The sequence below is a fragment of the Seriola lalandi genome, unplaced genomic scaffold (genome assembly GCF_002814215.2).
Source record: "Seriola lalandi dorsalis isolate HSWRI2012SDOR001 ecotype SW California unplaced genomic scaffold, Sedor1 jcf7180002054692, whole genome shotgun sequence".
Classification (NCBI taxonomy): Eukaryota; Metazoa; Chordata; class Actinopteri; order Carangiformes; family Carangidae; genus Seriola; species Seriola lalandi.
In genome coordinates this window covers 232306-246023 of record NW_019525245.1, presented here as the reverse complement: position 1 = coordinate 246023, position 13718 = coordinate 232306, and the positions used below count along the sequence as shown (strand labels likewise).

At 39.4% G+C, this 13718-nt stretch overlaps 2 protein-coding genes across 2 annotated transcripts; both read right to left on the bottom strand.

Moving 5' to 3' along the window:
- Positions 1–459: 459 nt before the first annotated feature.
- Positions 460–6875, bottom strand: uroc1 (urocanate hydratase 1). Its single transcript, XM_023423663.2, has 19 exons — positions 6619–6875; positions 5735–5865; positions 5267–5360; positions 5113–5172; positions 4900–5028; positions 4751–4812; positions 4537–4603; positions 3975–4118; positions 3799–3887; positions 3254–3316; positions 2958–3137; positions 2771–2868; positions 2608–2680; positions 2271–2460; positions 2070–2168; positions 1886–1985; positions 1270–1351; positions 1061–1160; positions 460–941 (listed from the first exon to the last, which is right to left on the bottom strand). The coding sequence occupies exons 1-19, from the start codon at positions 6742–6744 to the stop codon at positions 801–803; spliced, it is 2028 nt and encodes a 675-aa protein (XP_023279431.1). The 5' UTR covers positions 6745–6875; the 3' UTR covers positions 460–800.
- Positions 6876–7944: 1069 nt separating this feature from the next.
- chchd4b (coiled-coil-helix-coiled-coil-helix domain containing 4b) lies at positions 7945–11264 on the bottom strand. The gene is made up of 3 exons (XM_023423664.2): positions 11038–11264; positions 9725–9823; positions 7945–9618 (listed from the first exon to the last, which is right to left on the bottom strand). Exons 1-3 carry the CDS (start codon positions 11057–11059, stop codon positions 9281–9283), a joined length of 459 nt encoding a protein of 152 aa, XP_023279432.1. The 5' UTR covers positions 11060–11264; the 3' UTR covers positions 7945–9280.
- Between the last annotated feature and the right edge of the window lie 2454 nt (positions 11265–13718).

The following is a 13718-nucleotide window of genomic DNA, read 5'->3' as shown; positions in this document are numbered from 1 at the left end:
CTTACCATCACACCTCATTTGTTGTTTTTCATTCCAGATGTTTCATTAACACTTTTTTACTTTTAGAAGCACGTTTGGTTTCTCTTTGTCCTCACACCTTTAAGCCATGCTGTGACAACAGACATCAAGTATAACACATTTTAATTTTTAATTTATGCTGTGGATTCGTCAGTTATCTGCCTCAGGCTGCTTGGAAAGATGCTCTTTATTTACCAAAAATGTAACCGGCCAGACATCAAAGTGGGAAATATCAAGCATCTGAGGACAAAATCCAACCTGTTGCTTTGGTGCAGTCAGTTGTGACCAAATGTTGGCTTTGGTACCATTCAGTTTCATATTTAAAAGTAAATGTTTCTTTTTCTACAACATAAAATAAACAAAAGGTGAGTGACTGACATTTTGATCAACTAATCATTTTTGTTCACTATCTACACACAAATGACTCGTATACTGTGTGAGTTGTAATTTATATGGGCGTAGTTTAATTTTCAGCACAAAAAATAAAGAATATATTTTTGCATGTTACATTACTAAAACCAGCACAATATTGTAACCTATTTTGCATTCTGTGTATTCACAGCAAACGACCTGTGTAAGACTATCATCATTAATGTATTAACTAAGGTAGTACTGGCCAAGTGTTTTGCAGTGAGCTGATCTGTCTCTGTGTATAATTTCTAGTAGTCTGCAGTGTGTAATATCAACGGCCTGATTCACACACATCTGATGAAGTGATTACAGCTGCAGGATTCCTTTGCTGTGTGGTGGCAGCTGGCTGGTACCCTGTGCTTTAGTGCTGGCTAGCCCTGCAGGGCACGGTCCAGCACGTGCTCATCCTGAACAGGAAAGGGCATGGTGACACGCAGCTGCCTGTGCTCCTCCATGGTGCGCTGGATTGTCTCATAGGCATTAGAGTTTCCAGACCAGCAGCGACGAGCCACCTGCAGCGCACAGAAACACACACATTGGTGCCAGTCAGCACTCATCTGCAGTCTAAGCAGATTGTAAATAATGAGCGAGGCTGGAATTAAACAAGCTGCTCTTCTCTCTACACTCTCACCCCATTGGAGACGTCCCAGTTGAGCATCAGACGGGCACGCTTTGCTGCCTCCTCTGAGCCGTCGAGCAGCAAACCAAATCCTCCGTTCATTACCTCGCCCCTGCAGGTAAAGTAAAAATGCAATGACATGGTGATAGGTGAGTATTCAACAAATGGCTTTGGTGAATTATAAAGAACATTTAAATACGGCAATACTCAGCAAGCCTTACCAGCCAACACCACCACCGTTGTGCAGGGCTACCCATGTGGCACCCCTGAATGCATCGCCAACAAAGTTCTGAACTGCCATGTCTGTAAGGAGGAGACATTGTGAGTTCTCTGGTTTATATAAATGAAGAGACACAGAAAAGCTGGGAAAAGGTAAAGGAGCTTGGAAGCCACAAGTCTTAGTCACACCAATTTTCATGTCAGTAGTAACTTGAGACGGATTCTCAGTGGATTCTAGTGCTGTTCTCTAATGTTTGATGGTTCAAATCATTAGTCTCCAGTCTCCACTTTCAGGCCATCAAAATAATTTAGTTCACCTTGCATCTTTGTCCACAGAACAAAACATAAAATTGACAGGCAATGATGAACAGGCAGTCTGGTTTTCAATCATTGGATCAGTGTGATATGAAAATGTAGTTGTACACAGTTAAAACTTGCTTGTTATAGTTTAACTATCACACGCCACAACATGTCTTCTTTTATTTTTGTCCAATTTTATTATGGTGGTGTTCAAAATCAATTAATCTTCAATAGACAAATTGCTTTAGTAAACCGATAAGTAGGATTTAACTTTGGAAAACTCTTGAGTTGCTTACAGCTGTAGTGAACTGCACCTACCTGCACAGAAGGCGGAGCCATCATAAACGTTAGAGGTCTCTCTAAAGGGACTGTCTGTGCCACTAACATCATGATGGTCTCTGCTGATAACCACAGGAGCCTGAGCGAGAGAAGCAACAAAACACACTGTTGAAAAGCTATTGAAAACTTGATGTCACGCAGAATCTTCTCAGCAGACACTTACTGAAACTCTTCCATCAGCGATAGCCTGGTTGATTGCCAAAGCAATGCAGACTCTTCCTCTCTGGTCAGAGTAGAGGATTCTGGCTTGGGATCCAACAACCTAAACAAACACACAGAAGACGTTGTAGAGTAATCTCTTCATTTGTGTGATTTGCATTGAGAGAGAAAATCAGAGGTATTAGTTGCCCATAAAGTTAAGGACCATTTTGTGTTTTCCAGCCTCTCTGATCCAGCGGATGTTGTCATTGTACTGCTGCCTGATATGATCAGTCACATTGGCACCAATTTCTTCCAGGACAGTAGCAGCAATGTTATCTGTTACAGCAAGATCTTGGGGGTTGCCAGATGTGCACACCCAGCGAAAAGGGCCAAAGCCCAAAGAGAAAATGTCCCTGTGGTAAAGACAGAAGGGGAGCAAGATCACTGGTAATTCATCACAGGAAGAAAATATCCGATTTGATCACAGTTTATTTGTCTGTGTTTTCTACACTTCTATTACAGGATCAGTGCAAGATTTAACAAACAATAAAATGTCTCACCCCATAATGTGCTGCACATAAGAAGGGTAACGAAATTCTGTTGCTCCTCCGCCAACCTTTTCTACCTCTGCTCCTACATAAAACAATTAACACAACTCTCCTTATTGTTCCGACGTGGACTGAATGATAATAATATTTTTTGTGTGTGATGTATATGACTTACCAGCTCTCTGTGCTTCCAGGAGAAATGCGTTGCCATAGTCCCAGAAGAACATACCAGCATCGGACAGCTTATTGATGGCCTTTATGTGTCGCCTGAGGCTGTGAGAGTATGTAAAACACTGTTTATTTTAACATAATGGACCAATATGTTGCATGAAAATATCCATAAGAAAGTCTGTTAATTGAACCTTTCTTGGACCATGGTTCGGAAACGGTTAGGATCAGTTGACATAAGCTGGTTTGCCTGGCGGAAGCTCAGCTGGACTGGGTAGTAGCCTCCGTTGTATGGGTTGTGAAGGGAGGTCTGGTCTGAACCCAGATCCACCAGGAGCTCCCCCGTCCTCTCATACTCCAACAGCAGCCTCTCCCTGGTTTCAAAGGTAAGAGTCAAGTAGGACAAAGATCACAGCATTTTGTAAGAAATGGTGGCTCCTTTACTGTATAGCAGGTGCAGACCTCGGTCGAGTTTTCATCTCTTACTCACCACAAGTCTACGATGTTTCCATGGTAACCTAGACTGAGGGGAGTCTTGGATCTCTTGGCCTCTCTGTCAGACACAAAATAAGAACAATTACTGCATGTCACTGTAGACAGGTTCTGTTATGGGATGTATCCATTTGTCTTTTCTGTGGGATCATTTTCATGAATGTGGAGCAAAGATGCTGAACATGTAAACAAGTAACTGCCCTGGTAGCAGCAGTTGAATGTAACTAAGTACAAATTTGAGGTACTTGTACTTTATTTGTGTATATCCACTTCATACTGTTGTACTTTTGTATTCCACATTTCTTTGACTCCTATCGCTACTAGCTGCTTTACAAATGAAGATTTTACATACAAAAGATTTGATGATCTTATAAAATAGGATACAATGGTGTAATTAAACTACGTAAAGGTGTAAAATTATTAGAATTAGAGAGACCCACACATACTAAAGATTATCATATACAAACCCTCAGTAATAAGCATGTATTGACATTTTTTAATAATGATTTGGACATTCATAATTAATATTTTCCTGTCTATTACCTGATGCATTTAATGCAGTGCTCAATGTTGCTGGTCACCTCCATCAGCCAGCCCTGCTCATGTCTCTTTCTAAGAGGAGCCTCATCTACCTACACACAAAACAGTTTCACACAATCACATTGACGCACAGGAATTCCTCCATTCTTGCTCAGCAGTCAGTATTAACGGGAAATGACCTCTGCAATCACGCCAATGCAGCCAGCGATGACGGCAGCTTTAGCCTGAGCTCCACTCATGCCCCCCAGGCCAGAGGTCACAAAGACACGCCCACTCAAGTCACCAGAGCCCAGGTACCTCCGGCCGGCATTCAGCACAGTCAGCTGCACAGAAAACCAAAAGGAAACAGAAAAAAAAAATATCACAGGGGCTACACCCTACAGGCAACATGTGCACTAATTGTTATGAATATTAGCAGTGGTTCTCAACCTTTTACATGTGTGACCCCTTAATACAAATAAAAGTAAAAGATTTTTTTTTATCTCAGTCGGACTTGCTGGTAAAATAAAGGGGGAAAAAAATTAAATAAAAGAAACATCTGCTTGTGACTCTTCTGCACAGGCTGCATATGTTTGAGCTGTGAGGAGTTCATCCAAAGTGTGTGAAGTTCAAAGGCTTGAGGTATTTGTTTGTGTTTGTTATTTGAGACACCTTAATCTTATATCTTCTTAAAGTAATCCATATTTGGCATGAAGAAATACTGAAGTGCTGTGTGCACATCTTAATCTTAATTTCACATACCATAGTGCCATGCACAATCCCTTGGGGGCCAATGTAGCAGTAGCTGCCTGCTGTCATTTGACCGTACCTGAAAATGCACAGCAGAAGAACACAGTTTACATCTGGCACACACCTAATATTATATATTTTCTTATATAATCATTACTCGCCCTAATAACAAATAACAGAGAAACCAACAAACACCAACAAGTAAAAAGGCACCATTAAAACTTACATCGATACGCCGAGAGCAAACATCTTTTCATACTGCTCTCTGGAGGAGTAATTTGGAATAACCTGAGTGAAGCAAGAAAATAATAATTTGTGAACTTGTCATGTATCAAGGCATCAGTTTCTTAAGTCAGATGTGTGTTGTGCATTTACCATGCCATTGGTGATGATGGCACGAGGCGAGGAAGGCAGGCTGGGGAACAGGCCCATGGGATGACCGCTGTACATGACCAAAGTTTGTTCTTCTGTCATCTCACTCAGGTAATGCATCACCAGGCGGAACTGCACCCAAACACACACAAATCATTGGTGTCTATCTGTTTTGGACTCAGACACAAAGAAAACACAAGTAAACTCAGGACTGACCTGGGCCCAGTTGCTAAACACCTGTCCGTTGCCTCCATAGGTGACAAGTTCCTGGGGAAACTGTGAAAAGAAATACAACAAATAAGAGAACTTCGCTCAAGGATTCATCAAGTTTAGCTTTGGTAAGGCAATACAACGTGTGGAGGAAGCTCACCTGAGCAACTGCTGGGTCCAGGTTGTTCATGATCATTAACATTATAGAGGCTGCTTGACGTGTGCGGCAGGGGTACTGATCTATGGGGTAAGCTCTGAGGAAACAGAAGGAAACTGACATCACTACTGTGTAGGGAAAAAGAAACTCGACAATACCACCTTAAGAGTAAATGTAATGTCCCTGTAACCTGTATATCTTCCAACAGTTGTTGGAAGATAAGACTTGTTGTTTGTCTGTGTGTGCGTGTGTTTTCTTATTTTTTGTTCTGTCATGTAGATCATGCTCTACTGTCGGTGTGTTATCTTGAGTAATTGAATAAAAAAATCGAAAATAAGAATAAATATAAATGTAAACTGTTTGTGTAAAAAGTAATAACTGCCACTATACAGTATCATCGGATTTGTGTTAACTCAACTACTAAACAAAAACCCAGTTCTCAGTCGGCCTCTCGTCACCAGGTTGCCTCACCTCATGTGTAGCGTGGGGCAGAAGCGGTACATGTAGATGTGCCCGTACTGCCGCAGCTCCTGAGCAAATTCAGGTGCAAGTGTTGCGTGATGAGAGGGAGGGAAATAACGCAGGGCATTTCTCAACGCCAACTAGAGGGAAGAGGCATTTACAGTAGGTTAGTGAACGCAGTGAAAATAAGTGTTTCAATATCATCACACAGACAGGTTTTACTATTTTTTTAATTCTTCCTAACATACTGTCAGAGCTGGACTGCTCCCTGTATCTCTCTTAATTATTGACTGAAGCCTTTGCTCTCAGTTTGGGCAATCAGTTGACAACCTTAGAGAATAATCGATTTTTTAGGGCAGCTCATGAGCAAACTGTGGTGTTGCAACAACAGTCCATAATGGCATAATGTCAATTGTGCTCACGCATCTGACACAGAGCAATTGTCTGACTTGATAGTGAGCTGCGGCCCCGTTCAGATCACAGATGACTTCATGATGATGTCCACAGGTAGCCTACTTTGTCTTTTTGATGGTTGGGTTCACTGCAGCCCAAAGAGTCTATGTTAAGCGTGTTCCATACCATTGGTCATACAATTTCATTATGAACTTTATTTTTCACAGAAATCATTTCATTGCGTTTAGGTGTGTAAGTACAGCATGCATAAAATGGAATTTAGCTGTTATCAGTGTTATTAGTTACACCTCTGTTTAAGAAGTGTAAATGTCCACCATGAGGTATGTTGTGTGCTTAAAATAATAATAACGATGCGACACCTGTGCTGTCGTCTACACAAAAGTCATCTTATCAAAAGGTGCAGGATATCTGGATCGCAGATTTACAAATGATTGTGTAGCAATGGTGATGACAAATGTTTTGTTAGTGTATTTACTCACTCGCTCCTCCTCTGCTGTGAGGTTTGGGGTCCGGATAGGTGCATGTGGCACACTAGGATCTCTTCCCCGGTTAGGTGGCAGAGGGTCCAGAGGTAAACCACCGCATATCTCCTTTAAATTAGACATCCTGTTGGGTATTTTCTATCACACACTTGAAAACACACCTGGAGACAGAGATCAGGCTGGAGACTGAAGGCAGCTCTCACCTTTACTGCAAATGACCCTCTAAGCAGAGGAAGACTGTGTACTTGTGCAGATTTGAGGGCGACAACTCTTCGCTGTCCAATCCCATTGGCTTTTTAGTTGCCTTTGTCCTTCGCTATCCACCAATGGTACGCGGGGGATAGAAAAGGGTGTTTGGTAATTATTGATCCCTGAGGAAGTTTGAAGTGGCACATGCTTCAGTGGACAAACATCGCCGAAGATCTCTGACCCCTGATGCTTAGACATGTAACTCAGTTAAACAAAAATGAGCGCCAGAACCTTTGGACAGGTCAACAGCTATTATGTAGAATCATTTTATTTCCCTTTTAAGTTTTACTGGTCTACTTACATTACCGAGCATTACCACCGTCGTCAGATGTATCCAATCTTTAACTAATCAAGGCTCATGCAAAAATGCACATTTACAACTCAGTATCATACTTTTTGATGTATGTGCATGTTCAGACTAATGATGTAATTATATAAACAATGTGACATGAATATAGACATTTATCTTCCTAGAAAATATAACAGCTAGCCTACTCTTTCTAAGGGTTTAATTATATTGAGCTACTGACAACATAGCAGATTTTATAGATTGTTATCAGCAACGTAGTAATTTTTGTGTTGTGCAAATTAAAATCCCACATTTATATCAGTATCAAGAAATCCAATGACAGGTATCACTTTTCGTTAATATGTGCATAAATTAATCAATTTACTTACTGTGATATATTGAATATTTTAATCAGAGATAATCAGGCTTACAAATTCAAGATTTTGCACCAAAGAAAGGTGGAATGCACAAACAAAATAAAGTGTTTAACGGTATTGATTAAATTAAATGACAAATTAATACATATTCTTTCCGAAATACCTGAATTCACAGTGCAAACATGTGACACACATTTAATTAACGCAAACCAGATAAAATTTGAAAGGCAGTGACAATGTTTGACCTAAGAGTTTCTTAATCAACTTTTTTATGTTCAGTGCAAAGTTACTCTCTGCTAGATGCTGGTGAGTCCTAATGACACATTTGCTCTCGCTGACAGTCATTGCATGATCAGGCCTGGACAGATGGGAGAGGTTTACAACCAGAACCACATCACAAGAACCATAGGGGTTTCATACAATTTATTATATAACTTTCAACAGTATTTTACTTCAAGTCACTTCAGTTGTCCTATGTTACACACAAGTTGTTCCGATGAGTTCAGCCGAGGTAAAAGTTTTAAAAAGTCTGTTTTTTTTAAATTAGCAGAAGAAATGCAGCCCCATAGGACAGAGGGCACCTGTGGAAACATGCTACTCAAGATTCAACACTGGAGAGTTACAACATATTCTTCATCACATTCTTCCCCCCTCTGTGAATTTAGCAACTTTATCAGCAAAATAACTGACATAAACCTTGTGTAACAAATATTGTCCATTTAAATGCTATATATTTTTACACCATAAGAAAAAAGCACAGACATGTGAGAATGAAAAATGAAAAATGTATAAAACACATATAAAGTAAAAAATAAATATTATCCACCTCAGTACGTGTGCTCAGCTTGGTCTTCTGAGCTCTTGATTGAATTACAGATTCCTTAATCTTGTTTTGCCTGCATCCACAGGCCGCACTGAACAACATGAATTTTAACATTCTAGACAGTCATTTTTTCCTGGACCACATTATATTAGTTTTACAAAAGTAAAAGCCCAGCTTAGTCATAAATATTGGTTTAAAGTCCAAGTGAAATTAAACCTAATGTTTTTGTCTGGTATAACATTAATCACATCTGTCTTCTGCATTGAGAAAAAATTAGAAGCCAAAATAGAGATTTTGTACTTTTATATTTTTTAGTTTCATGACGATATTGCATAAAACTATCTGAATAACAGTTTTCGATCCATGTGATGTCCGTGCATCATTACAAAAATATTTTCATAAAGCAGTAGCCAAAAACTTTGAACAACAACCCACATTAGCTTTCCTTCTTAAGTCTAACTAACTTACAAAGACCTTAGGTGGTTGAACAAGTGGCCAAGCGAACCTTCACCTGGAAGTGCACTGCTAATGTCAGCTTGATGGCTATAAAGCTGGTCAGCTGCAGCACACTAAACAGCACGCTAAATGTGCCTGCAAATAACTTTTCAACCTGTCTGGATGGTGGTGTGAACATTACTCTTCTTTACCAATGCTGACAAAACTGCTTGTAAATTATGGTGTTAGCTTTTTTTCCCTATTTTTTAAACTTCGTCTCTCCCTCCTCTTTTGGTCATTCAGCCCCCGACACGCCCACAGCTGCTAGAGTAAAACAAGTATTTTTGATATTACCCCAAAAACTTTTACCTTCCTTTTCACAATGAAAAACACTTGGGCCTCATTTTTGTCTGCAAGAAAGGATGACTAAATGTGATTTTAAACACTTTAAACACTTGTTCCTCTCATTGTCACTGAGGCTCATTATTAGCTTTCCGCTGAGCTCTCTGTGTTTGGTTGTGTGGTATTAGAGCCTTGCTCCGTGGTAGATGTTGAGTTTGTACCTAGTGTTTCTGGAGATCCAGATTCTTGCGAGGTCTGTTCTTGCGGCACCTTCTCATCTTCCTGTGGGTAGAGCTCTGGGTAACGCTGCATGCACTCCTGCATGGCCCTGAACTGCTCCAAGCATTCAGAGCCCTTCACCTCCTCTTTACTATAGTGGAAACAGGAAAAGGCGTCCTTAAATTCAGTCCCACAGGGACCACTGGCCATCCCACCCAGGCAGGGGCAGTTCCAGTTGATCTCCCCACTGGGAAGAATCAGACCTAGGATTGGAGAGAGGAGGTTTAAGCAGAATACTAAACTTGGGGTTTTTAAAGACCACTAGAGTTACAGTTTTGCCTGAGGACAGGCTGCTTTACAGCTGTTCACCTTGCTCCTCATACGGGTCATTGGGATCTTCCTCTATGAGCTCAGCACTGCTGGGTGTTGCATGATCCTCTTTGGTGACAAAGATAATTCGGTCTTTACCTGTTGTGTAAAATGGAAAAAGAACAATACAAACGTGAATTATGGAGTCTTACACCCTGCACCTCTTCACCCGTTGAACCTCAAATGTATGATAATTAGTACTGAAATGGTTAGTTGATTTATTAGTTAGTTAGTTGAATTATAATTATAATAAATAATTATAACTCTTTACTGCTTTTCTCCAATTTACATAATCAATTTATATTTGTTTGTAAATCTAAACTCAATATCTTTTGGATTGTTTGTTGGACAGAAAGAACATGAAAATGATTATGGTATACCACAAAATAAGAATAAGAGGTAAGAAGTAGAAGAAATGGATCATTAATATGTTTTGCCTGTGTCTGGTGAGTCTAAACTTGTGAATATGACCAGTTCAGTGGTTCAGAAAGTGCTCACATCTTTTACTAAACCACAAACATCAATACAACTGTGTAAGTTATAGTCCTGTACCTGCAGATATATTATCATCCAAATGTACATTAAGTATCAAAAGTTAAAGTAATTATGCTACAGGAAAAACATCACTTATGTGTGTTACACTATTACATATTTCATTATTAGATTGTTAATATTGATGCTTCAGTGAAAACTAGTTTTAACCGACCTGGGAGTTGGGCCCTGTGAAACGTGACAGGGGCCCAAAGTAAACACTGCTTTTTTTGTGAGAGGTCATTAGCCAAAAAGGTTGGGAAACACTCTTTTATATGTAACAATTTTGTGTATTTTATAAGTTAAATACTAATCTACAAAGTAACTAATGACTACAGGTGTCAATTAAAGGAAATTGAGTAACAAGTACTGATGTTTCCCTCTGAAACCTAGTTTATAAAACAGTGTAAATACTTAAAGTACAAGAACCTCAAACTGTACTTGAACGCAGTACTTAGGGAAATGAGGTACTGTCCACCACTGGACCTTTCATGTTTGACTTATACAAAGACAATCACTCAATAACTGTGACTTTCCAAGGAAACAGTTCTTCAGTCTTCAGGTGAGTTCATTATAACGTTTCTGCATCCTGTTGCTGGTCAAGGTTAAACACTGTGATGGTGACAGCTAACACGTAAACATTTTGACAGTCCGAAATCTCATCTTAGCGAGAAGCTTATTGACATTTAATTAATTTAAAAATGTATTTATTTTTTTAACCAGACTTTAAACTTCATTGTTCGCCTTTCCGATAAGTTAGCTGGCTAGCACAGTGTAGTTACCTTCCTCTCTGACCGAGCTCATTTCTTCACGCTGGGAAAGATTAAACTCCTCTTTTCTGATTCACTGCACCAGCTGGTTGACCAACAAGGACAACGACTCTTTTTAAGGAACAACACAACACATGAAAATATCAGAGGTTTTAGTCTGGCAGCATCAGCGCCACTGTTTCACAACTACCCTTGCTGCAGCATGGACACGACTTCCTCTTCTCTCCTGTTTCCGGTAACACAGACGCTCCGCAGCACATCGCTGCCCCCTAGAGTTCAAATAAATCAAGTGTCTTCTTTTTATGTACGGTTTCTCTCTTGCTTTATGATATTTTTTTTTATTTCTACACTTTCATATAAAATGAACTTAGTAGCACACATTTTTTTGGGAAAGACGCATTACATTATCAATCGGTTATTCAATACAAAACACAGTATTAACATTCCCAACAAGAGAAAGGAGGAGAAGTGTAATAGAGGGGGATACAAACAATCCACAACAATAAGTGCGACACATACTACTTTTTCAGTCAATTGAAATGTTCTGTTTAGGGTTGCAACTGAATATTTTTTCGATGAATTGTTTCATTTATATAATTCCATGAAATACTGGGGGGAAAAGCCCAGGACAATATCTTCATATCTTTTGTTTGGTCTGACAAACACTGTCTAACAGTCCAATATCCAAAGATACTCACTTTACTGTCATGTGTGATGAAGAAAAGCATCAGACCATCACATGTAAGAAGCTGGAACCAGCAAATATGTGGCATTATTGCTTAAAAATGACTTAAAATAATTATTCAATTATTCTATACAGTTGCCAATTCATTTTCTATTGATCGAGTAAATTATTAATTGAGTAAGTGTTACAGCTGGCTGGTGATTAAAATAAAAATGAATATTGCTATGATACCAAAATCTCCTTTTAGATACTGTGATGATATTTTCTGATCACAGGGTGTTAAGTCACATGACAGAAGGTTGAATAAACTCATTCATCTTATTCAGTCAAATGCCTCTGGTGTTTCACTGACAAGAAATTGTAGTTATTAAGAAATATGTTGTCATGTACTTCACATCACAATATACCGAATTACAAAATGCTTACCAGATAGTGTTTAATTATTGATCAGCCCTGGTAGTAGTTACACCTCATCCCATTGGTACTGGGTCATAAAAGATAAATGTGTGTTCAAAATGTTGTCTATTTCCTGTGCCCAAAAGTAAAGTTGCCCTATTACAGTGAGTCTTATAGCACCAGAAAAATACAGAACATGTAAAATTGACATCTTTACAAATCTGAAAAAAAAATCCAAGGATTTTCCTGGGGCATTATTTGACTAAAGCTAATAGCCTCACATCAACAACTATTGACAGTTGAGCAGTGTGAAACATGATCAAAAGACATCAAGATATGTTGGCTTAATACATTAACTGCATCAGCATCAAAGGAGACAAAACTCAATCAAAAACTTAAAGCCTTTCTCCACAATAGTTTTTGAGAATGTTTTTATATAAGTTTGTTCAGAAATGTATTTATTTTTACATATTCAAAAGACTTTATCTTACACTTAAGACAAATTCAAAGTTATTCAATGCATAGCCTATGTACAGAAATCATAATTTGTTGGGTCTGAAATAGTGATTAATGAGAGTATGCTTGGAGCAGACAATTAAAAATCCAAAACAAATATTAGGAAATGGGTAACAAGAATGAACGTGACATTTGAGTTAATACTGCAGCTCCCTGGGAATGCCATACATTAAGACTATGTGGACCCTTTTTGTTTTTTTTGTTGTTGTTTTTTCAGGTTCATATTGAATGACTGTTCACAAAAATAAGATGAACATCAAATTTTGACAGGTGGACCCCAATGTGAGCTCCGCTTCCTCTTCTTACAAGACCCTGTTCAAATAAAACCTATCACGGGGTCACAAAAATCAGGAAAATATACAATACTGGACTCAGTGCCTGGCAGTTCAGGTCCTGGTCCATTCCTTTACCTGATTGGCAGGTTAACAGAAAAATAAAATAAAGTTGAAAGCAAAAATATAAACTAAGATGACGCCAAGCAGATGGTCGCGTGCTTGTACGCACACAGCTGGCGGTTGACCACCATCTTCCAAGTCAAGTATGCCTGCATACTGAAGCGCTCTCTTGTCAGTCTGAAAAAAGAACCAAACTCCCGCAGGACTTCGTTTCATACACAAAGGAAGCCTTTAAATGAAACTAGGGGAGCTTTAATCTCGAGTCAGTTGGAAAATCTGATGAAGTACAACTGAAATGTCTGTCTTTGTGTTATTTTGGAAGATATGTGGAGGAAGCAACAGGCTGTACAGTCGTACCACCTAAGAACATCGCATTTCAGCTGAGATTCATGAAAAGATTCCTCACACATCCTGAAAGTGGAGAACTGATGATGCAGGCGCTTCACATGGTTGTAAAATAAATGCAAGGTTGGTGATCCTAATAAAAGTTGGTGGACAGTGGGAGGATATTGGCTTTTCTAGAAGAGCAGGGCCCCCATGCTGCCTACTTCGCTCTGTTCTTTCACAAAGATCTCAAAGTACTGATAGATGATGGTGACGGCCAGCAGGATACCGGTACCAGAGCCAATGGCTCCGAGGAAGTCCGCCATCACTGATAAACCACCGATACACAGTCCACCAAAGGCAGCAGCAGTAGGAAT